This window comes from Cornus florida, unplaced genomic scaffold (genome assembly GCF_030987335.1).
Source record: "Cornus florida cultivar Cherokee Brave unplaced genomic scaffold, ASM3098733v1 CherokeeBrave_3.0.0_Hap2_Chr06, whole genome shotgun sequence".
Classification (NCBI taxonomy): domain Eukaryota; kingdom Viridiplantae; phylum Streptophyta; class Magnoliopsida; order Cornales; family Cornaceae; genus Cornus; species Cornus florida.
Genome location: NW_026775576.1, coordinates 41,314,228 through 41,339,556, shown reverse-complemented (window position 1 = coordinate 41,339,556; position 25,329 = coordinate 41,314,228). Strand labels below are relative to the sequence as shown.

At 36.2% G+C, this 25,329-nt stretch overlaps 1 protein-coding gene across 1 annotated transcript in view; it reads right to left on the bottom strand.

Annotated features, from left to right (window-relative positions):
* Nucleotides 1-25,074, bottom strand: part of LOC132311359 (chromatin structure-remodeling complex protein SYD) — a 45,000-nt gene extending 19,926 nt beyond the window's left edge. The window contains exons 1-13 of the mRNA XM_059809246.1: nt 24,961-25,074; nt 24,075-24,187; nt 23,896-23,957; nt 22,241-22,356; nt 21,297-22,124; nt 20,096-20,400; nt 11,885-12,051; nt 11,709-11,773; nt 10,194-10,952; nt 9,824-10,110; nt 2,128-2,225; nt 327-512; nt 8-188 (exon numbers count right to left, since the gene is read on the bottom strand). Coding sequence (XP_059665229.1) covers nt 8-188; nt 327-512; nt 2,128-2,225; nt 9,824-10,110; nt 10,194-10,952; nt 11,709-11,773; nt 11,885-12,051; nt 20,096-20,400; nt 21,297-22,124; nt 22,241-22,356; nt 23,896-23,957; nt 24,075-24,179 — 3,159 coding nt within the window. The 5' untranslated portion in view covers nt 24,180-24,187; nt 24,961-25,074. The remainder of the gene's footprint in view (nt 1-7; nt 189-326; nt 513-2,127; nt 2,226-9,823; nt 10,111-10,193; nt 10,953-11,708; nt 11,774-11,884; nt 12,052-20,095; nt 20,401-21,296; nt 22,125-22,240; nt 22,357-23,895; nt 23,958-24,074; nt 24,188-24,960) is intronic.
* Nucleotides 25,075-25,329: the final 255 nt, after the last annotated feature.

Genomic DNA, 25,329 nt, shown 5'->3' with positions numbered 1-25,329 from the left:
ACAGGACCTGAACCATTCGAAGATACCCCTCGACATCATTGATTTTTAATAGATTAATCTTCTCTCGCTGGATTCTGTCAATCTTCTCACGATGTATCCGTTCCTTCCTTTTATGGAACTCCCTTACATATTTATTAAAACCTTTCCAGCGTTCTCTCTTCATCTTAAATACATCGTCCAGCCTTTCCCTAAAGTTTAGGTTATCAAGTTAAGTCCCACTAGTAGACTGTTCACAAAACAAAAGCACTATACGAAAAACTTAAATAAATATCTACAAACTGAATGAGAAAGAATGAGAGTGTCTTAAAATTGAAGGGAGTACATACTTGTGAATTTCTATCTCACTGAAGAACTCCTTCTGCCTTTCACGAATCCTCTTTTGTCGTTCTTCCTTCATTTTCTGCTCAAACCTTTCAAGTTGCTTTGATCTCCTACCTATTCTATGTTTCTTGACTGATTTCAAGCGATCCATCTCAGCTGTTATTGGTTTGAAAAAATCATTCAGAATATCACTGCCAAAATGATTATACTGTCAGAATACAAAATAGATAATTAAAATAACCACAGAAGATTACGGTGTTGATTGATAAATCTGAAAATTAATCTTGTGTAGAATCTACAAAACTGAAACCTGTTTGCTAATATTTGAATTTTGAGTTGTTTGATAAATACAAATAGCTGATATCTGAAATCTATTTAATTTACAATTTTAGCCTCAAAATCATTTATTTGCCTTTTTAAATTCATAATGTGTCTCTCAAAGCTTAAAACTCAAATTACAATTTAAGATCATGTTTATTACTATTCCATATTAACTTTGTATAAAGTAAATTCTCTTAAACCAAAGTCCAATTATCGAGTTATATTTCCAAGTTTTATATTTGCATCGACTAATGAATCCCACCAAAATAATAATAATTTCTCAAGTTGGTTGAATTTTATAACATTTGTTCCAATTCCATTCATTCTGTAAGCATTACCAGAGATGAACTATCAAAACAATGGGAACTTCGAACCCACTTCCAGCACCCCCACCAAGAGCACTCTCTCTATCTTCAAGATTCATCCTTACATCACTCACCAATGGCCATAGCACAAACACCACCAAATTTTCATGCACCCACACAATAGAAACAATACATTTAAGGCCCAAAGGTGAGGCCTTGGAAAACCCTAAATAAAGATATCACAAGTCTCACACTTCCTGAAATAAAATCCTAAATTAGCAGAAAATTACCGAGAGGAAAGAAACCCTAAAATTTGCACATTGATTCGGCTGAGTTGAATTACAAACAGAATCATTTTATCTCCAAACACACATATTCAAATAGAATGGCTCCTTATTCTGCTATAACTGCAATAATAATTAACAAGAGATGAAGCTGAATATATACGTACATATGTATATATAGAGAGGGAGAATCAATAGGTGTCGAGAGATTGGTCTTACTAGATCTGATTGGATCTTTGATTGTTCATCTACCTGACTCCTCTTTTTATCTCTGAAAAAAATCAGTGGGTAATAGTATTGACCAATGGTAATTGACAAATGTGGTTTCAACCTTATGCAGAAGATTTCCATGGAAGGTGACGTCGGGCAGCCTTCTTGCAAAACAATTGGGAGCATTGTACACAGAGGGTGTAATGGAGGGAAGGAGAGATTTTATATCAGGGAATATTTATCCACTTTGACTAATATTTTAAAACCCCTACCACGGAAGTCCTCATCACAAAATTTTGCCCCCTTTTAAGTGATACTTAGTTTTTTAGCAAACTTATCCAACAATCAATCCGGGAACAACCTAAACAAGAACCAAAAGGCTGAGGACAAAACACCCTCCCTCCCAGTTTCCGGGATTGGAGTCAACATATGGGATATATCTGTTCAGTATGACGGGGGGTTAGATGCTCACAATTTCAATAGCCATTTGTAGAAAAAGCCTCTGAACTCGGATTAATATTGAAGTGATATTCCAATTGTGGTATCAAAAGCACTTAATTAGGAAATCACTTTTTACATGCTGAATTGTGATATATTGAAATGTTATTAGTCTTATTTTAACTGAGAGAATTAATAGATGAACTGGAAATGAGTTAACTTAAAGCAAAACTAAGAAAATCAATAACCTCCGGAGACGGCGTTGAAGCTCCAACAACTGAAGCTTTTTCAATTCAATGACACTTTTGGTTTTTGCAGAGATATCTTCAGATGAGCTCACAGTTTCCTGCACAAGTGTCAAAAAGCAAACCATAGTGTAGATAAGATACATATAAACACGACAGTTGTAACTCCACAAAGCCATGAAAGTTCTTCAATGTACTTCCCAAATAATAAGCCATGGGATTGAAGGACAGTAACAAAGTCCCATAAATGCACAACTATTGGTAGGAAAGTGGCTAAAAACATAAATGGTAAACAAATTAATATTTTAAAGGTGCCGGGAAGTAGTAAGTAGGCAAATCCCTTTATCTACGTATAATTTAAACAATCCCTTTATCTATGAATAATTTAAACATGTGCCTTGAGCATCCTCTAATTATTATGAATAAAGGAAATAATAACCAATATAAGTTGACAGGAAGCAAGACAGATTGGCAGTTAAATATTGAAATCAAATAGGAAAATAATGCACCCTGGCCTCACATAATAATCATATGGTCTTTGGTTGGGGAAATTTTATGACGTGTTTGAAAAGAGAAATTTGACCAATAACTGTAGTTGTTGCTCAGGGTAGTCTTACCAGTTTTAGTGCGATAAAATATATTTGAGGATTGTATTTGTTAGCCTTCATCAGCTAATTACGATGAGTAAACAAATTTATAACCAATATAAGATGATTGGAAGCAAATATCTAGACCGAATAGGAAACTAATGCACCTTATTCTCACTCATAATAACATGGTCCTTTCTTGTGCAAAATTTTACAATTAGTTGTTCGGTAAAAGATATTTTTCCAATAACTGTATAGCCTTTAGTTTGTGTAGTCTTTCCGGTTCTACTACGATAAAAGATACCTACTTGACCAAAAGGCAAAAGATATCCAGTTTGTCTCACCATCTTCGAATATGCCAGGAATGCCTTTAAAACTACCTTCTCCCACCATCAATCCTACAAAGTCAGCAGAATAATAGGTTCGGAGCTATAGGTATCCCAACAACAAGGAGTTTTAGTTAAACACTAGAACTAAAACTACCATAACCAAAGGGAAAGAAAACAAAATTGTTATCCAATATTTGGATAATAGAATAGTGGGCTCAAAACTTAGCTAGCAAAGCTATTATCACAGGTAATAAAGTAAAATTAATTCTGAAGTTTCCATGAAGAGCGCATCATACTATGAGCTGTTACTTGTACCTAAAAACCATATGGTGAAACCACTCAAGTGAAATACGCCGTACTAAAAGGAACAAACAACTTGAATCATAAGAAAATCTAGAATCTTGTAAGGCCCTCAAATCCTCCAGAAATTACAAAAATTAAACCAAATAGCTTCTGAATCAGGCAATCTCATGTTCACGGATACGTAATTTTTTAGGGTCCTCTAGATCACCCATATAAAAATACAAGTCTATTGCATGAGAAATAAAGAGAATCACTCAGAAAAAACAGCAGTCCCAAGCTAATTTACTATCAAAACTGCATTCCATCATATAGCCGCAGAATGTAACCATGAAGTTCCCCCACTAATAAATGGAAGTAGTTTCGCAAAGCCCTACCATCTCCAGGAGCATCTTATCACTGTAAGACTTTGAGCTAATTTATGATTTTGTTTCCTCTCAAGTCTTCAGGCTAGGTAAAAATATGGCAGACTATATAGATTGTGCATAAAGACCAATCATATGACAGGTGACAATCAGGTCATATAAAGATGTTGCCCAATGATTTCTTAAGGTTAATAATATAAATTATAGAGGTGGTCTCTTTTACATTGTTGCTGTGTCATTTGTGAATAGAAACAAAAGCTCAAGTTAAACCAGTAAAAATGTATCTGAGATAAGTAAAGCATATAATGCAAAAACAAGAAAATAGTTTTTAAACATAAGTCCATCACATGCAAGGTAAGACAAAAATCATTACAAGAAAACTAGTCCCAACCTAATTTACTACCAAAACTGCAAATTTCAAACATACATTGGTAGGATGTGTCCAAGAAGAAATCCCTTCCCACTGATGGAAATTGTTCCACTGAATCCAACATCTCCATTGGAACCTTATTACCTTAAGCTTTGAGTTAATTAAGAATTTTGATCTTGTTTCCTCTCAGTTCGTGTTAAGTGACAACAGGCTACCTAGAGTTCAATGGTTTGTCGATGTAAAGAACCTAAATTCCAGAATTAGTCAATCTCCATTCATTGGTGCTAGGTCATTTGTGAAAAAGAGACTCAAAGGTCTAAGTTATTTTTGTAAGTAAAGTTGTATTAGAAAGCGTTCAAACAGGAACGAGGCCCGCAAAAACTACACAAGGGCCAACCTAGACTCTCAAAATATCCAAAATATCAACAATTTCCCCCATTGATTTACAATTCCTCTGAATGACCCAACAAAGGAAAACTAATAATGGAGAATTTCAGCACACTAAAAGGAGTCTCCACACCATCAAAAGTATATCCTATTTTGTTCCTTCCACAGACACCACCAAATACACAAGGGTGCTGCCCTCCAAAAGTCACGGGCTTGGGAACCCACTGTACAACCTCTCCAAGCCTCAATCATGCCTCTAGAATCTAGAGGAACAAGGCATAACCCACCCACTGGACCCCAAAATCAACCCCCATCTATCCCGGGCCACCAGACAATGTAGCAATTATGATCTACCGTCACTTCATCACTTTTGCACATTCGACACCAATTAACAACAATCTGTCTGCTCCTCCTCAAATTGTCCAGCGTCAAAATCCTACCCAGAACAGCTGTTCAAACAAAAAAGAACACCTTAAGAGGGGCCTTGGCCAGCCATACTGCCTTCCTTGAGAAAGCAGGACCTGCAAACTCCGACAATCTCCTGTAGAATGAGCAAACATCAAACCTCCCTAGAGGAGGGAACCCACAGTAAGGAGTCAGCCCCATCACTGACCACTCCCGGCGATAAAGCAGCTTCAAAAAACCCACAGCATCCTCGATCTGCCAATCCTGAAAGTGTCTAGAGAAACACACATCCCATGTCATCCAACCCCTATCAAGACCATAGCAATCTGTAACAAGAGCATGTATGTCCCGAGAAATCTTGATAAGCAAGGGAAAAATACGAGCCAACGAGCAATCACCACACCAAGTTACCACAGTAAAATGCACTTGAGATGAGTAGGATCACATTTAAGCAAGGCAACACAATTTCAACAGAGTGCACATTATAAAGTTCATCCATCTGAAATTATCTCATCATCATCATCCTTACCCTTATCCCAAATTGATGGGCCGGCCACATGAATTCTCTTTCTCCATTCTTTCCTATTTATACACCGTGTCTTCTCTTAAATTTTAGTTTCTTAAGTTGTTTTTAATTACTTCATCCCATGTAAGCTTTGGTCGAACTCTTTGTTGCTACCTTCTAAGCAAACAACTCTTCCTCTTTTGATAGGTGCATTATCAAGTCGAAGTTAAATATGACCATGCCACCTAAGCCTACTCTTCTTTATTTTATCATTTATAGTCGCTATACCTAATGTTCCCCTCACACATTCATTATTTATCTCATCTCTTCTAGTGATTCCTATCATTAAACGTAGCATCCTCATTTCCACTACATGAATGCGTTGTATTTTTGTCTTTTTCAACGCCCAACACTCCGCTCCATACAATATTGCTGGCCTAATAACTGTTCTATAGAATTTTCCTTCTAATTTATTTGGTATTCATTTGTCAAAAAAGATCTCACTAGCTTGCTTCCATTTTGTCCACCCAGCTCCAATCCTACTTACTACATCACCATCTATCTCCCCATCTTTTTGTAATATTGAGCCTAAGCAACCAAAATAGTTCTTTTGTGTAACTCTTCAGTCTTGAAGTGTAATATTCATACTGTCATCATTTTCTACTTTATCAAATTTACATTTTATATATCCTGTTTTAGTTTTACTAATTCTTAGGCCCCTTGATACTAATGCCTTTCTCCATATTTCAAAAGTGTTGCTAAGACTTCCTTGGAAGTATCTATTAATACTATGTCATCAGCAAATAACATAAACCATGTGATGTTCCCTTAAATATTTTTCGCTATTTCATCTAATATTATCGCAAATAGGTATCGACTCAGCACTAACCATTGGTGAAGTCTCACTTTTATAGGAAGCCACTAGTTTCCCCGCATTTAGTGTTAAATTTAGTCAGTGTCACACTGTACATATCCTGAATAAGATTTATAGATTTTATGGGTAGTTGTTTGCTTTGGCACCCTATCATATGCCTTCTCTAAATCTATGAAAATCATATGCAAGTCATTTTGTATAAGTTGTCTTATTAAGTATGTAGCTTCCTAGTGAATTTACTTGCATAAATCTGAATTAGTTATCAGATATTGATTTTTCTTACCTTTCAACATATATATATATACATATATATTTCCCCTTAATCTTTACTCTATTATTCTTTCCCATAACTCCATTGTATCATCATCACCCTTGCCTTAATCCCATATGAATGGGGTCGGCTACATGAATTCTCTCTCTAAGCTTTTCTATTACATGCAACCTCACCTACTATATTTAACCTTTTAAAATCATTTTTAATAACATAATCCTATGTTATTTTTGATTGCCCACTCCATCTCTTACCTTCTTATTACAACTAGTCTCCCTCATTTGACCACCGCATCCCTAGGTGTCCGATGTACGTGTCCAAACCATCTAAGTCTACTCTCTTGAATTTTCTCACCAATGGGTTTTACCCCTAATTTTTCTCACATTTTCATTAGTGACCCTATCTCTTCTACTTACTTCATTCATCCATCTTAACATTCTCATTTCCGCTACATGAAGGATGTTGCACTTGCTTCCCATACAACAAAGTTGGTCTAATGACAATCCCATAGAATTTTCCTTTTAATCTATGTGTTATTCTCTCATCACATAAAAACCCACTAGCTTGTCTCAATTTTGTCCAACCCACTTCAATTCTACTAGTTACATCACTATGTATCTCTCCATCTTTTTGTATTATCGATCATAGATAACGAAAGTGGCTTTTAGAGTAATCTTTTGGTTTTGGAGTGTTATCATTATATTATCAATGTCTGAATCTCTATTAAATTTATAATCCATATACTCGGTTTTAGTTCGACTAATTCTCAAACCTTTCGATTCTAAATCCTTTCTCCACGTTTCTAGTTTTATCCAAGTTCTACAGATATCAAATAGCACGATATCATCGGCAAACATCATGCACCATGGAATCTCGTATTGGAATTCTTTTGTTATTTCATCTAAGATTATTGCAAATAGATATAGGCTTAGCACCAATCCTTAATGCAATCTTACGTTTATGGATAACTCACTAGTGTTACCACACGTGGTACGAACTTTAATTTTTGTATTCATATATATGCCTTGGGAACTTTTTATGATTTGTCAGAGTATTAGTTTCCGTGTAGGGCCTACCAAATTATATTGCCTGGGACCCAATCATAGACCATTTCTAAGTCTATAAAATTCATATGCAAGTCATGTTGCTTACTCCTACATTCTTCAACTAATTGTTATGGCCTTCATTGTTGATCTCCCCGGCATTAATCCAAATTAGTTATCGGATACCGTGGATTCCTTCCTTAGTCGTACTATTACCCTTTCCCATATTCTCAGTGTTGCCGCCACAATGTGTATATCCCCTTTATTTTTGAAATGTCGTACTATTGTGCCTTTTCTCCACTCACTTGGCATCCTTACTTCTCTTAGAATCTTGTTAAATAACTTTGTTAAACATTCAATGCCTATCTTTCCTAAAGTCCTCCAAGCCTCTATAGGTATGTAATCCAGTCCAAAGGCCTTATTACTACCCATATCTTTTAGTGTTCCTCTACTTCCTTATTGTGAATTTCATTTAACATTCTATGTAAGGTCCTTCAATTACAACTTCTTCTCCAGTATATTCCTCGTTAAGTAATGGCTGAAAGTAACTTTTCATCTTTCTAATATAGCTTTATCTTTAATTAATATTCTATGTAAGGTCCTTCAATTACAACTTCTTCTCGAGTATAGTCCTCGTTTAGTAATGGCTGAAAGTAACTTTTCATCTTTCTAATATAGGTTTATCTTTAATTAATATTGTTTGATCTATATCCGTAATACAATACACCTAACTTGATCCGTGTCTCTCATCAGCCTATCTCTGTTCTTTGTCAATTTGTAAATAGCTATTTCACCCTCTTTGTTCCAATTTTTTCATATACATTATTTAGTGCATTTGGTTTAGCATTGGCTTACCATCTCTTTAACTTCACATTTACTTTTTTTGTATTTCTCTTAATCCTCTTGTTTCTTACTCTTTTGTCATTCTTAAAACTAGTTCTTCTATTTTTTAGTACTTGTTGTATTTCATCGTTCCACAACCATATTTTTTTCTTAATAAATTTCTTTCCTTTAGTTTCTCCTTGAGTATCTTTGGCTACGTTCCTAATACAACCCGCCATTTTGGACCACAAGTTATTTATATTTTCCTTCCAATCCCATTGTGTTTCTTGTAAAAAAATCTCTCTAAGAGTAATCCCTTTATTACCATTCAAGTCTATCCATTTTTTCCTCCTCTTCATAGGAGAATGAAGATCATTTGAAGCTCAAAATTCAACATGAAGTAGCCTTTCTTACGGAGTGCAGCCTTTCTTACGGAGTGCATGCAATTTCAATCCAACTAACAAGATAAATCGATGCATGCATGTTGTTCTTTCAGCAGATATCAAATTCCATGTGAGCAATAAATGAAACATCAATAACTGCGTATTTCAGGAGCAGAACTGCAACAAACACTGCCTTCGACGTGAGCTTAAATCAATAATGCCTCGTCAATTGGGAAAAAAAAAAAAAAAAAAAAAAAAAAAAAAAAAAAAAAAACCAATATTTTTCACTCATCTAGACCACCATGACGAATTTAATGTCCTCAATGCAGTTATATCCAAAAATTACATACTCGCAAATCACAATATTGTGTCGTTCCTACAATATTGTAGGAACAACACATCATCTCTTTTTTTCAACTTAAGGCCATAATTATATGTGGCCATAGTAAATCAAGATGAAATTACCAATAAATAAATAAATAATCAAGATGAAATTACCAATCAAAATTTCGAGTAACAGATGATATAAAAAAAAGTATAACATCATTTAAAACCAAAATAGAGGAAACCAAAATTTTTAAGGCATCATTCTGAAAATCTAAAGATATTTAAAGGATTCATTGTTTTAGGCTTTTTTTTTTTTTTTTTTTTTTATTTTCTACTGCCTCAATGACCTCCCACCCAATCAGAATCATTCAAGCATGAATCCCCATCATTAATAGCAATAACCATTGCAGTCCCTGTTATTCTCGCTTCTGCTGACTTTGTGAAGGCCGGAATTATTTTACTATCACGTGATTAATCATTAGTCATCTACAGGTAATAACACAACTTCATACTTTCCAAGGCCAATTAGAAGACTTAAGCAACTTATACTCCCCACCCCAGCCCACCATAGAAAGGGGAAATAAAATATAAAAAAAAAACTATAGTAATCAGACGAGAAAGACAGAAGGATAAATACCATGCCTGCTAATTTAATTTCAGACAATTTTCATAATGATAACAAAAATGTAACACGCAGGATCAAGCACCAAAATGTTACTTCTACAACAAACCTTTAACTTGTCGGAACAAACGGCAATTCTTTGATCTGTTTTTCGCTGTTTCAGTGTCCAATTTTGCTCCGTGAGAAGTTTCCTTTTTTGCTGATCCATAATCCACTTCTCTGACGTCGTATACTTTGGAGATGGTGGTAGATCAGCTGATACTGAGATATCTTCCTCATCTTGATCCGTTTCCAGGTCTGTAAAAGGAGTGCCATTTTTGTGTGTGTTGTCAACAGGAACTGTTTTGCATCCATCTGAAATGCTTTTGTTCTCTATATCAGAAAGCTTTGGATCATCTGGAACATAAAGTAACAAGCAGCATGAGCATCAGAAAAGCTATCAACAATAATATCATTTGGGTTAGAAGAAAGGTTTTCACCTTGAATCACATGCTTTGACAACAAATTAGCATCCTTTACTGTTAACACTGTGTTATGTTCACCGTCCATTCCCAAGACGGGCTTCCAATGCTCTCTTAATGGAAAACTAGGCAACTGACCATCAGCATGCCGATTTCCTAGAACATTACAGTCATTAAGGCTTTGAGACTGATTTGAAACATTATCTGCAGACACTGACTCATGCAAAACAGCAGAGTCAGGTAGCAATCCCTTGAAAACCTCATTATGGTTGCCAATTCCAGTCCAGCTAACCGTCTCAGGCTTCATCTGCTTACTTATGCCCATAACAGAGGAAGTTTGGTTTGGAATTCCCACTTGTTGATACCCATTCCCCAAATCACCCTCGTGATTACTAACAGGTAAATCCCTTACATTTAATGAATCTGGTTGTGATCCCTTCATTAGAAATGCTTTTGAATCTGAGATTTCCTGGGTCAACCTTTGAGCCTCAGGATATCTTCTTGTAGCTAACAGATGTCTCCTTTCTTCTGCTTGTTCAGACATATCAGAACTTTTGTCCTCCCTCATGTTAGAGTTATCTGCTTCTTTAGTTGAGGAGTTCACCTCACGGATAATTCCAGTAGATGAGGGACCTGGAGGGATTCTTTCAGCTTCCCTCGCATTATTTGGTTTTCCAAGTGGCACTGTGACTTCAGAAATGCTGCTTGATTCATTGATAGAATGCTCTTTTCCTTTTTGGTCAACATGCTCTTTGCGATGCTCATCTCCAATGACACCTGTTATTCACCCAGTAAATTAACGAGAACTTATTAGAGAATATCAATAGTTAGTTATGTTCTTTGAGTTATGAATTATCCAATAGATACAAATAAGGAGAAAGTATGTGACATGAGACAGACATGGTGATATGTTAATGTGTATTGTATGTATATAAATATGTATCTATGTATAAATTTAAAATAGTGATTGTCTGTCAGGTAAGTACATACATCTATTATTATTTATATCTAATGTTTCCTTCAAAAAAAAATTGTAACAAACAAGTATTTTTTATGAAATTATTGACTATTCTGTATTTTGGTCTATTATATTCAAATCACATAAAAAGACTGACAATTATGGTGCATGGACGCAGACTTTGGACGATATTAATCATGAGAGACTCTCATTATACCTCAATTCTTCTTCTCTAAAAAAGTTTAAGCATTGAAACTTCTTGTACACTTTTTTACAGTTACTCTATGATATTATACTAGAAATGATGCAATTTTAATATCCACATTTAGAAGCATTTGAGAATATTGAATACAAGTTCAAAAGAAGAAGAAAAAAAGTTATTATATTTACGTCAAGGAGTAACAACATCCAATATATATACAATATGCACAACACTCCCATTATAGAAGAATTCATGCTTTATGGGATCTTCCAAGTGCTTTTCTTTTTCTTTTCTTTTTTTTTTTTCTTGTGGTGAATGTCCAAGTGCAATTTTAAGATGGAGTTATTTCGGTATCATATCAACCAAAAGTTACCTTCCTTCGGAAAGAAGTTTCCAAGTGCAATTTCAAGATGCAATTTTTTGGGCATCAAACCATTCCTGCGCATATAATACCACTAGTGAAAACAATGTGCTTGGACCAACAAATTTTACAAGAGGAAATTTCCATCATTAGAAGCCTGAAGGAGATGCAACTGCAGTGCCATATACCTGAAAGCCAAAAAAACAAGGCACTGAGCTCTGAGCTGTTTTAGATGTTGTTCCTTGAAAGGCATGCCAGAAGCAGCAGGAGCCTGGGAGATTGGTGATTTTCCTGTATCTCTAGAAGATGCATTTCTGAACATGCTCATGTCTGCAACATTGTTTCGGAACCCACCCTGTCAAAGAAATACCATATCCCAAAAGAAATTTATTTCTCAGATAAAGTGTCAAATACGAAGTTGTAAATGAGACTACATGTAGAACAAACTAGATAAATGATCCATGCTTATCCAAATAAAAAAACAAAACCATGTTTAAGTTGAAACAAGATCATTTGAAAGTTCAATTATCAATATAGAACTTCGGCCATAAACATATCTTAAAATTAATAGCAGACACTAGCAAATATCCGGGAAGAACTACACATCACTGTTCATGTTTCAGTATCACTTCCCTACCTACCTTCTATACCATCCTGAATCCTGATGCAGGAGGGGAAAGAGAGACGAAAGAATGGAGAGAGATGAGAAAGAGAAAAGAGAAGACGAGAGTAGAAAGAAAGAGAAGAATGGAAGAGGGGAGAAAGAACAGAACAGGAGAGAGAGAGAGAGAGAGAGAGAAGGGGAAAAAAAAAGGAAAAGTTTGTAATCTTATTAATTCTTTAAAATCATAATAGGAATCTACTGATTTACACAAAGGCTGTATAAAAAGGCAAACCCAAAGTGTAAAAAGCAGCAAGAGATAAATACTTTAAAGGGATAATATCACTTACCTCCCTTGAGGTTAGGCCTAATTATAGATAGTACCCCTAACGTTTCAAAAATTACAGAAACCTCCCTCCAATGTGACCGGAGTTGGATTCCGGTGGACTCCTTGTTAAATGACTAATATACCCTTATTTTATCAAATAAAAAAATAGTAAAATGGAAATGACAAAACTACCCTGCATGGTCTCTATCCTCTCTCTATCCATCGTTCACTCTCTCTCCATCGTTCACTCTCTCTGCTAGGGATGGCAATTTGACCTGCCCCGCCCAGCCCCGTTTTTGGCGGTTTTGGGGGACCGTTTTGCTTATTTGGGCGGGGATGGTTTGATGTAATAAAAACCCGTGCGGGTTTGGTGCGGGGGCGGGGGTAGGTCGCCCCACCCCGTTTAGATAGGCAAATTACATAAGTACCCTTATTTCATTAGTATATATATCTACCACTATATATTAAGTACCCCATATAACAATATTAAAGTAACAAATAAATTTGATTAAAAGGAAAGTTGCAATGGTAAAATAAAATAAAAAATAAAAATAAATAAATAAATAAAAAGGCAAATCTATTTCAACAATAAATAAATTATGGTCTTAAATGGGGCGGGACAGGTACCCCGGGGGTAAAAATGTTAAACATTTATAGGGATGGGGTGGAAAGTTCCCCCGTTTTTGCACAGGGACGAGAGCGGGATTTTTAAACGGTTGCGGGAGCGAGGCAGGGTACACCCGCCCAAACCCACCCCCGTTGCCATCCCTACCCTCTGCTACTGGAGCCACCGGCACCATCATCCACTGCCCACCACCACTAAGCCCAACAGTACCACCGTACTCCACCATCACCCACTATTGCACCACCTCCTCTAATTTACTATACACAAACCAATGCATAGTCCCATTGACAAAAGGCAAACCAGAAATACTCAACCATGTTCTATGGAGGCACATTGGTATGGGTGTCAATTGTTTTCCACAACCCAGTTTTCCGTGCGAAGACCTCCTACCTCAGGAGGAATAATGCAGTCCTCTTCCCCTCCGAACAACGAGAATTCGACACCAGCACCGACGACCCACAAACCCAACCATGTAATCGTTGGTCCGAGAATCAAAGTCGATCCCAAGAGCGAATATGTATGGTCCATAGGTGTCGAAACACATGCGAGGCTTGGGAAGCTTCACATACTAGCAAATCGTGGAGTTCAAACCAAGCAAACAACGACCAAACAGTGGCGACCAAATTGTTCTATTCCAAGACGACTCAGCGAGTCACACCTTCTCAGACAGCGACGATACCAACACCGACCACAATCTCACCTCCAAAATCGAGGCGGTGTCTTGCCGGAAAATCATAGATTTCAGAAGGGGTGAGGTAGATTTCATCGACCACACCGCTCTCTCAAATCCCTCCTCTCTCATCTCAATATCTCTGGCAAGACCCTCCACTCCTCGCCGCCGTCGTACCTCATCCACCATCACCGCTACCGCCGTCGGACCAACTCGTCCACCATTACTGCATCAACGAGTGGGTTTTATTGGGTGCTGCTGGTTTTAATTTAGGGTTTTAGGTTAGCAATTGGTTGCTGTTGATGGGGGTAGGAGGTTAAAAGGTGATGTCGATGGGGTGGGGTAGGAGGTTAGGTTGAGATCACAAGCCATCTGCATATACACGTACATACATATATATATAGAAGAAACACCACCGCAATATAAACCAGTATTTTATTTTTTATTTTTCCCTTTTCTATTTCTATTAAGGGTATATAAGTAATTTTCGATTAAAAAAGGATATACATGTCTTTTGTAATCTTTCTTAGGACAAATGTGGTATTTCACTTCAAAATGGCTGACGTCATCAAAAAAATGGTCATTGACCCACGTTGACTTTCACCGGGAGGGGAAAAGTGTTATGACGGAAGTCACGGAACAAACCTTGAGGGATGTTTTTGTAATTTTTGAAACGTTAGGGGTACGAATTGTAATTAGGCCTAACCTCGAGGGAGGTAAGTGATATTTTCCCATACTTTAATAAAGAAAGAAAGAAAAAGAAAGAAATCCACTAACTGAAAAATATATATCAGAATATCTAAAACTTAGAAAATCACCAAAATAAGAAACAACACTAAAATATATTCGTAAAGTCAGTAGCATCAATGGTGTGTGAGTCCCATCTTTATCCCCATCAATTCTTACAGAGAAGCACTCGCCTCTGGAATGTCATGGTGGCACCACTACTACCAAAAAAAAAAAATTCAGAAGCTTGAAACAGGCTAATTTTTACACTAGAAAAGAAATTTTAAGAAGTCTGAATTTCTTTTTTTAGATTCCTTCTATGTTTTTTTTTCTGATTATTTTTCACCAGCTCGGTTTAATCAGTATGCTTTCGTCTGTTCAACCGATTTATCTGGTCTGAACCCAGTATGTATCCCAGTTGGACAAACTTAATCAGGTCTGCCTATGAATCTGGGTAAGATTTCCATTTCTTTCAAAGAAAACCGTGCTCTAACTTTTTTTTTTTTGAAAAGTAAAACCATGCTCTAACTAAACCCCCCGTCTTCTTCATGATGACGACAGACGGGGTATGGTAACAATGAAGATGACGTGAAACAACGGCGATGGCAAGTGTGATGTTGCAATGAGGTGACAATGGAAACAGAAGTTGTGTCATGGGGATGATGTTGGTATCAATAGCAACGACTATAGCAGCTGTGAAGGTGATTAACAATAATAATCAATGGATATTCCGTTAGTGACATGATGACAGCTCATAGAGTGGACTGATGCCATGACGATATGGAGAGAATGTGCAATTTAGATACACGAGGGGTTGGAGGCAAGGGTTTTCAACAGTTATGCAAGGTAATAGTGGTGGCAGATCAAAGTTTGCCTTAATACCAATTGATTTACGAGGGGAAAGAGAAAGAAGAGGAAGAGAGAAGAAAAGAGGGGAGAGATAGAGAGAGAGAGAGAAGGGAAGGAGAGAGAAGAATGGAAGAAGAAGAAGAGAAGAGAAAAGAAGAAGAAAGAGAAGGGAATTAGAGTAGGAAAGAAGTATATTATTAATCCTCAAAAATCAGAATTGTAATCTACTACTTTACACAACGCCTTTATATATGGGCAAGCCCAAAGAGAAAAAAAAGCAAGCAATAAATACCAATTAACCAAAATATATATACCAGAGTACTAAGTCCTATAAAATCCATAAAAAATACTCTATAATTCAATGGTGCATGGGTTCCATCCTTGTGCCCATCCCATAGTTAGTCTGTTTTTGTTCCTACTTATCCGAAACCCTATTGCCTCTAGGACTTATCTACATGCCTCAAATTTGGCATTCTATCCCTACTCTAGTTTCACCACTAAAACCAATGTCATTGGCAAATCACCTACAACGTGAAATCCTATCCCATCCAATACAAAAGGGAAGTGACTTAATGTTATCCCTCATATAAGCTTTGATAGTGGTTGCAATTTTTCCTGTTTATCCTACAGTTATTCTTGTACACCACAATTCCATTATACACAGTTTTTATAATGCTGAAATAGAAATTTGTTAATCCTAGCATTTCTAACACACATCATATTATATTTTCAAGGACCATATGATAGGCTTACTCCAAATTTATATAGACTACATAAGATATTTGTTTTTTGCACAAAATATCCTATAGTCTTGTCGATATATAAATAACATCTCTTGTTGACCCACTATACAGAAACCTAAATTGATCTTCCCATGTTATTAGTTTCAATTACTAATGTTTGCTCAATTACTCTCCCATAATCTTTGTAGCCTAGGTCCGCATCGGCGGTCTAATGGATTTGGGCCCATATCGCCATGGCATAACAGAATCAGGCTATCGCAGTGATCTATTTTTATCGACCTCGCGCATAGGACCCAAAATTGACCGATACAGAATTATTTTATAACATAATTCAATAAGAATGAATTTTAGTGAATTTATTAAAAAAATTAAGATATTTAACACAAGTAATGACCTAATTATGATTTTTTTTTTTCATAGTTGATACTCACACACACATGCCCCCGTGGAGGCTTGAACCCTTGACCTCCCTTCTGTAAGTAAGAGCCAGATACCGCTAGGCCTGTTGGTAATGACCTACTTATGAATTATAAGTCGCTATCATAATTAAAAAGACTTATAAATTATTTTGCAAAATTAATTAATAAAAGTAAACTTAAATATGAAATAAATGAAATTTCATACCATACACAGCATGTGAGGATTTAAAAACATAAAATAAATATTAAAAATAAATTAAATTAAACTATATATATAATTTTTTTACATATAAAATAATTCTGCTTATATGTGATTTTTTTATGATCAATTTTCATTATACTTGTCATTTATCAAATATGTGTGTGTGTGTGTGTGTGTATATATATATGTTACTAACTAAAGGTTTTGCAATGATTAAATAAAAAATACACTAATAATAGCAAAAGATCAAGATTGTGTTTCTTAACTTTTAAAATGGAACTTCAGATTTCAGTGCCTCCAGAAGTTCATACGCAGTTGTAAAAATAGGCCATACATCTCCTACAGATGTTTTTATAGACTTTTCAGTTATTTTCTTGAGTTAAGCAAGAACAGGTACAAGTTAAGATTTCCTGAAGTCACCAAACCTCCTCTATACATGCTAATTTTGTAATTTACCCAATCCTCCATGATCACAGAGTTTTTCCTTGCAAAATTATTGTGTGACCATGCAATCTGAGGGAGAGACACCAGATCATTGTTTTATTTTTGCCTAGTTAGTACTCACGCAACCAAAACAACCCAAGAAGAGTCGAACCTTAGACCTGATGCTTCCTGAGGCACCAGGGCCAAGCGACTCATTGTGCGTGTGTAAAAGGGATGAGTCAGTCAGTTAACCATCTCCTTTTAAATTGTCCAGTGGCAAGGGACAATTGGACCATGCTTTTATCTTTGTTTGGTGTTCATTGGATTATGCCAATTACCACAAAGAGCATGCTTGAGATTTGGCGAGGGTTTAAAGTGGGGGATCAAGCATGAGATCCTTAGAGGGTTGCACCCCTTCGCTTGTGGTGGAGTTTTTGGAGGTAGACATAGAAGATCCTTTGAAAGTGAGGAGGCCCCTATTTGTACGCTCAAGGGACAATTGGACCATGCTTTTATCTTTGTTTGGTGTTCATTGAATTATGCCAATTACCACGAAGAGCATGCTTGAGATTTGGCGAGGGTTTACAATGGGAGATCAAGCACGAGATCCTTAAAGGGTTGTGCCCCTTCGCTTGTGGTGGAGTTTTTGGAGGTAGAGACATAGGAGATCCTTTGATAGTGAGGAGGCTCCTATTTGTACGCTTAACTCCTATATTACTAGTTCTTTATTCTTTTGGGACCATAGGAGAACTTGTACATCTTTAGAGAATTTTGTTGTTTTGTGGATAGTTTGAAGGTATGCTGGTTTATTTCGTTTTTGTGTTGTATTTGGGTTGCACTCCCCTTAACGAATGTCTCTCTCTTTTTTCCCTTTTTACTTTTATCTTCCTCTATTAATTTGATGTAGTAAATTCTTTAATAGACATTCAAGACCTCAAGTCAAAGAAGTAACTCATACAAGCAAGATAACCCTCGCAATTGTGGATTGTTTTGAAGAAGGATGGGTGTGGGGGCAAAAATATCCCCTTCCAATTAAGAAGACACATCAGCACATAAGGGGACCACCATAAATACTGAGACTATTCAACTTTCATATTGGGCTTCTACAAGAAGCTTGGGCCGGGTCAACTAATCATAATGGGCTGAACTCATTAAGAAGGCCCGAGATGATGGGACCCCGAGCCTAGGTACGAATATATTACCAAACCCATTTTAGTAATAGTTCTATTAGAAGAAGAATTAAAATTTATGGAAACCAAATAATGTAAATCCTTGTTATAAGGATAGTATGATGTAATTCAGATTCTTAAGGGATAAGCAATGCGAATCCTAAGAGGAATCCATTAAGGTTTTTCCTATATAAAAAGGGCTCAGGACCCTCAATAGGGGGGACACAGAAAAAAGGCAAAGCCCCCAAAAATAGAAATCCAATTCACATTGCCAGAACTACGTTCCGACCTGATTCCCACGCTCCATGCGGGATACGTAGGCAATCTAGGTAATCCTAGGTTCGGTCATATCATCAAAATACCCCCTCATCTCTATACAATATCTCTAGTTCGTTATTCTTTCTCTCTTATTATTTTGGGTGTAGTAATTGTAGAGAATTCGTTGACTTGTCAAAGTTGAACGAATTTTTGTACCTATTGGGGATAAGGAATAACTACCAATATGGTATAAATTTCATATGGAAGAACAAATAGTACAGATTATATCAAAACAGATAAATTGGATCAGCTATAAAACAACAGATAAGTTGAAACCCAAGAACAAATCTTTAAGCAGCTAATTATGCCACAAAAATAAAGAAGAAGAAGAAGAAGAAAGATTTGAAACCCAAGAACAAATCTTTAAGCAGCTAATTATGCCCCAAAAATAAAGAAGAAGAAGAAGAAGAAGAAGATACATGAAGATAGGATGAGTTTTCTATATCCACAAATCAAGAAGCAGATTCCTCAGATATGAAGATAAGTTAAATAACAATCGATATGGTATAAATTTCACAAGGTAGAACATATAGCAGAGCGTCTATATTAAAACAGATCAAATGGATCAGCAATAAAACAACAGATAAGTTGAAACCCAAGAACAAATAATTTAAGCAACTAAATTTACGGAAAAAAAAAAAAAAAAAAGGGATTTGTTGGCAAGAATCTGCATTCCGTCCTCCACTTTAAGCATGAAGATAAGATGAGTATTCTATATCCGCAAATCAAAAAGCAGATTCCTCCAATATGAGAGGGGCAACCAGTTTATTATCTTTTAAAGGTTTCCTACCCTCATTCATGTTGCTGGAGAGGCATCCTGGTGGTCTCTATTCATACAGACAGTTGGGTTGCTTCTTGTAATATTGTTCATCTCTTTTTCTTGACATGTAGGCAGGATTTGTCAGTTTTAATTTTTTTTTGTTTTTTCCTCTCAATACAATAAATTGCGTTCCTTATAAAAAGAAATTTTAAGACAGAAAAGTGCTTACAACTGGAAAAAACCAACACATTCTTATTACCTCCGAATCATTATACAGCAATAAAAATCTTGATTAAATATGGAAAGCAGAAAAGAAATATACAAGCCAATGACAGAAATCAATGTGATGCAACTTTTCACATCACAGCTGAAGATAGTAAAACAGCAATGCATATCAAAACATTGAAAAACCCCTCATATAAAAAATAGATGCGCACACAGAAAAGGGGGATAAGAACGTTGTCTGTGAGACTACTGATTCAGCAACACACCGTCAATTTGCCAGATGAATGTAAACTATTGCAACAAAAATGAACCTGCTTACTGGAGGGGGGGGAATGAACTACCTGAAGTATCTTATTTTCATTTGCCAATGTATTTGGAACACCACCTTCATACTCCAAGGCCTTTCCAGAGGAGAGGGTTGTGGATGCTCCTTCCCCGCGATTAGCAGAAAAGAACTGGGCTTCTACATTTTTATCAGATGTGGTCGGGAAGGCTTCCATGCTTCTTTCCTTATGCATCTTTGCAGTCAAACCTTGATTATCGTATGAAGAACTGCCGAAATGCATTGGAACTGAGATTCCTTGTTCTAAAGGGGGATATGAACCAGAAGCACCAGGCATCGCTCCTTGAATCTTTCCACCCGCACCTGAAATTCCAGCAGGACCTTGTCAGATAATACCACGAGATCTTTCAGGAATCAGAACCTATTCCGGAAAGCAATGTTCACTTGTCAGTCAATATGCTTACCCAATTTCCTCATTTTATTTATCAAAAACACAGTATAGTTGTTAAAGGCGCGCCTAGGCTCCAAAAAAGCCCCAGGCTTGTCAAAGCTCAGCTCAAGTATCTCAACCTACTACAGGCCAAGCCCCTTCAATCAGGCTCACATAAAGCCCTCAAGCTCACGTTTTTTAGTAGGCTCCAGGCTCAAAAAAGGCGCGCCTTGTATTTTTTAATCATTTATTCGTATCATTTTCTTGTTTACTTAATGACCACTAAATTAAAAGGTTCTATATCATATATCGTATTGTTTTAAACTTATGAAATATTTGACAAAATTCATAAATTTATGGCTCACTACTTACATTAACTGCAATTAGTGCTTGATTATGAATATATACAGTATTATATGTTTAAATATGCATTATTTTATACACACGCCCTATTTAGATCAGGCTTGCACCTTAAACTGCGCCTTGCGCTTAGGCTCCAGAAGGCCTTTGGCACCTTAGTGCGGCTTGAGCAATGCCCACAACCACAAATGCGCACACGCATATGCACTCACACAGGTACAATTTCAATCCAGTCAAATGACTCAGAGCCAAAGTTCAAGTGGAAACCAAAATTAAAAATCTCATTACTATGTTCCCAATTTATTAAGCAGTTCTAGATGGAGCTTTCCAGGCCGAATATGGTGACTATGGTCCTGCTCTAAATTGGAAAATCTTCAAATTTTCTGGCACACAAATATTAATACATGGTTTTACAACAAACTGTGATACATGATTATTTTAAAATTATTAAGAACTCTTACAGTCTCACCTGTTACAGAGGATGGTCCGGTGGACTGCTGCATCAATATGTCTGCTGTCATGTTACCACAACCAGTAGAAGGGAACCTAGAAACTTGAGATTTTTCAAATGGTAATCCCATTTTATTATGATTCCATACTCCCCTAGAACTAAGACTGTCATGTGATGAAGATTTAGACCCCCCTTGCAGTAGACCTAAAGCATTACGAGCAGAGGAAACTTCTATATCTTCAGGGTACTTCGAATTTGTAGTCCATAACATTGAATTTGAGATGTTTGTTGAATCCAACGACTTTTCTGTTAAATGTTGACTCTCTTGCTTGGCTCTAAGCATTGATGTCATGCTACTAGACATTGATGGTATGTGTTCCATTTGACCACTACTCTGAACTATATTTGACTGACCACGATCGCCACTTTCAACAAATAACTTCTCGGGTGGTTCAACCTTGTTCACCACCTTTCCCTTCCTTGGATTAGGGTTGTGAGTATCAACTTGCTGGGGATTATCAATATGTGGCTGGGTTGCTGATGAATCAGCCCTCTTTCTCTTACTGCTGCCTTTTTTACTATCCTTTTGATTCGCTTTCTCCCAATTTGGTGTATCACGCCTTTCTTGTGACTGTGAATTGGTAGACCTAGTGTCGAAACTGGATGGACTTTCATGATCGAAGGACTTACTACTCAGATGAGACACAGATCCTTGATAAATATTGTGTCCAGCACCGCTAGGGCCAACAGGAGGCCTGTTTGAAGCATGTGAATCAATCTTTCCCATCTCATTATCAGTCAAGCTTGCTTTAGAATCCTTCACAGCCCCAAGCATCTGGGAAGAACCTGCATAAACATTATCTCCTTCCTTAACACTCAACTAAATGCATGCATTGAGACCTGCACTTTCTAAAAGCATCCACCAGCAACTACAGATAGCAATTTGTTAGATGTCTCTTTACCTGCAAATTGTGATGACGAAGTATCCCCCATGTGAGTTCCACTAGTCAGTGGAAGACGTGATGACTTTAAAACCTCAATATCAATGCCGTGCTGACTTATAACAGTCTCCATGGCCCTTGAACAGAGAAGATTAAGTTAGAGGAATACAACAAACAAAATCAAATTAAAGATTGAATCTAAAAAATGGTAATCAGGCTTATTAGATGTGCCTCCAACCCAGCTGTCGCAAGGCCGTAACCACCCAACAACTTAAAATTAAGATATGTGATAAGATGAGAAATAAAAATAATAATTACTGTTGGCCAATAAGGTAATAGCATAATAAAACCAAGAGTAATAAAGGGTGGGAACAAAAATTATCAAACAAAACAAATAAACAAGTATGAACATTTTGCTTTTAGCAGGGAGCCCAACCTATGGCATCTTTGTGCAGCTCCTGGATGATAATCTGCCTCTCCAATTTATAGATATTATATATTCTAATTGCAAAATAATAAAGAAAGAATTCATGTCAGAGGAAGTTCCAAGTTCCATGTGGGAATCTCTGTGTTTACGAAGACCAAGATATGGCAAATATGATTGCATGGGTAAAACAGTGCTGAAAACTAATCTCGGACTTTGGCAGAAGATTTTGGACCACAACAAAATTATCATCACCCACAAATGTTGCCAGCTATTTGGGTCATAACTTATCTCAAATGATCCTTGTTAACCAACATGCACTTGTCAGTGCAGCTCAAGGAGTAAAAAGAACACTACAAAAGTAAATAAAAAAAACAAAAAAACAAAAGAATCACCACAAAACAGCAGAGCATTATAAGGCTGAGACAGCTTCAGCCTTCCAATAATTCTATAAACAGTAAATATAAAAATGTATGCAGCACAGACACAAACACAGAACAAGAATACACCGACATGTTGAATACAAAAAATAAGACATAGACACAGTCATGGTACGGACAATGCTATATATAATTATAATTTTTTATCTATATGCATAATAAATAAGACAATAATAGAACTTTAATTAATTTTTCATTTCTATACAAAGTGTTAAATAATTTTGGAGATAAAGTTGTGCACATACCGTAGAGATGATTATATTACACATGCTACTACTTTTTCCTAATTTGTCAATGTAAATTATATTTTTGTCCCAAATAAAACTATCATTGTATGCGTAACTTGTGGTAACTATGTCTCAATTCTTTTCTAAAAAATAAAGATTGGACATTTTTCAAGATAACGACATTACTGCTATTTGAAGCTTGTATCATATAAGATTTTGTGATAGGAGTGTCTGGAATGGGTCGGCCAAGTATTTAATATGTGTCACCTAAATTTTGAAGTAATGAATTTTATTTTTAAAGTATGAGCACATCTATGAAGTGTAAGACGTGTCAACAAAGCGTTGGTGACAAATACAGGCACCAACTTTATAAAAGTGTCCGTTTTTCTAGCCAGATCTCTCACGCCATTTTAACCTCACTCAGACATAATGTCCTTCAGCTTATCTTATCATCTAACTAAACACTAATGGATCTACCAAATATAGATAAGAACAGAATTATGGTTACGCAAACACAAAATTCTTAATCATCTTTACAACGCATAACAAATTTGAGTAATAAAAATTGAGTTGGAAATGCCTCACTTTGATATCACTTGATAGGGCATTGAATTTTCTTTACCACTTGCTTTCATGTGCTGCAATATCTGAAATACTCACATCATAAGATAAAAATGAATAAGTACACAAATACACGCATATCAAAAGTAAAACAATAAATATACCAACATGGAATATTAACTGTGAAGGAAAACTATACACACCACACAAAGTTTTGTAGCCAATTTTGCAGGCTCATCTTTAGATTCCTGAATAAGTTTCTGAAGAAACTTTGCTGCCTCCAGCTCAACATTAGGTGGAGCCGCCATTTGTTAAACTACAATGCAATGGCAAAAATTAGGACTCACGTACCAAATTCAAAGGCAATATTTTGAGTGAAACACTCTCATAAGAATTATTTTAAATTTAAATAGCTTATGCGAAGTCTTCCACATAATGACAATACAAAACTATAAAAAAATAGAACACCATGAAACATAGAGAGAAGATCAGGTGCCAGAGTCGCTGAAGGCCTAGGTCCGCTACTAAACAAATCGCTTAATACATGTGTGCACAATACAACCATACTACATATGTTTACATACTTCAAACCCAATTTTCACAATCTTGCATTGAAACAAAGGACAGTTTAGCTCTTGCCCAATTTTAATTCTTGTCAAAATTCTCAAATCATCGACCGCCCCAGACTGTCAATTGAAGGAGACCCAATTGAATTATGGTGATGTACTGACACACAACTAAATTCACAAATTGTTTGCCCACAAAAAAGGAAACCAAGTGCACGCATAAAATTTAATACGACCACAATTACTCCCAATCCATTCACATAAGAGGTAACAAAACTTAACTAAAGCGAGTGTGATCATGAAAAACTAAAAACCCTTCCATTTAAGTGAGAACTCAGCTTTACAAACAATGCGAAATTACATCAAATACACAAACACAGAAAAATTATATATGCGCATGTGTTTCACAATGTGAACGCAAAATGACGTTTCAAAATGGTATTTTGTAGTGCTTTGAAACAAATATAGAAGGAAACAGCTTGCGTATATGATGAATTGAAAGTCACGAAGAGATGATCGGTACCTGATCTGAATTCGGACGGAAAATTATGCAGGTGAGCTACATGGAGAAGCTACTCTGAACGTTGTTGTGTTTGTCGAAATAAGCCCTAGAAAGAAAAGAGGAACACAAGTTCCATTTGCAGCTTGGTGTATATATATACATACTGGAGAGATTTTACTTGGTGAAATACCAAAACTGTCCTTTCAATTTTATCAAATTTATTGAAGAGTGAAAATTGGAGTTTGTTTTTTTTTTTTTTTTCCTGTAATTTAAATACTATATATTTGAAACTGCAAGCCCAGTCCATTATTTGGGCCTAAAAGACCGACCTCTGAAATGTTTGGACCCATAACAATGGAGTCTGATGTAATGATCACGAATTTTTTTAAC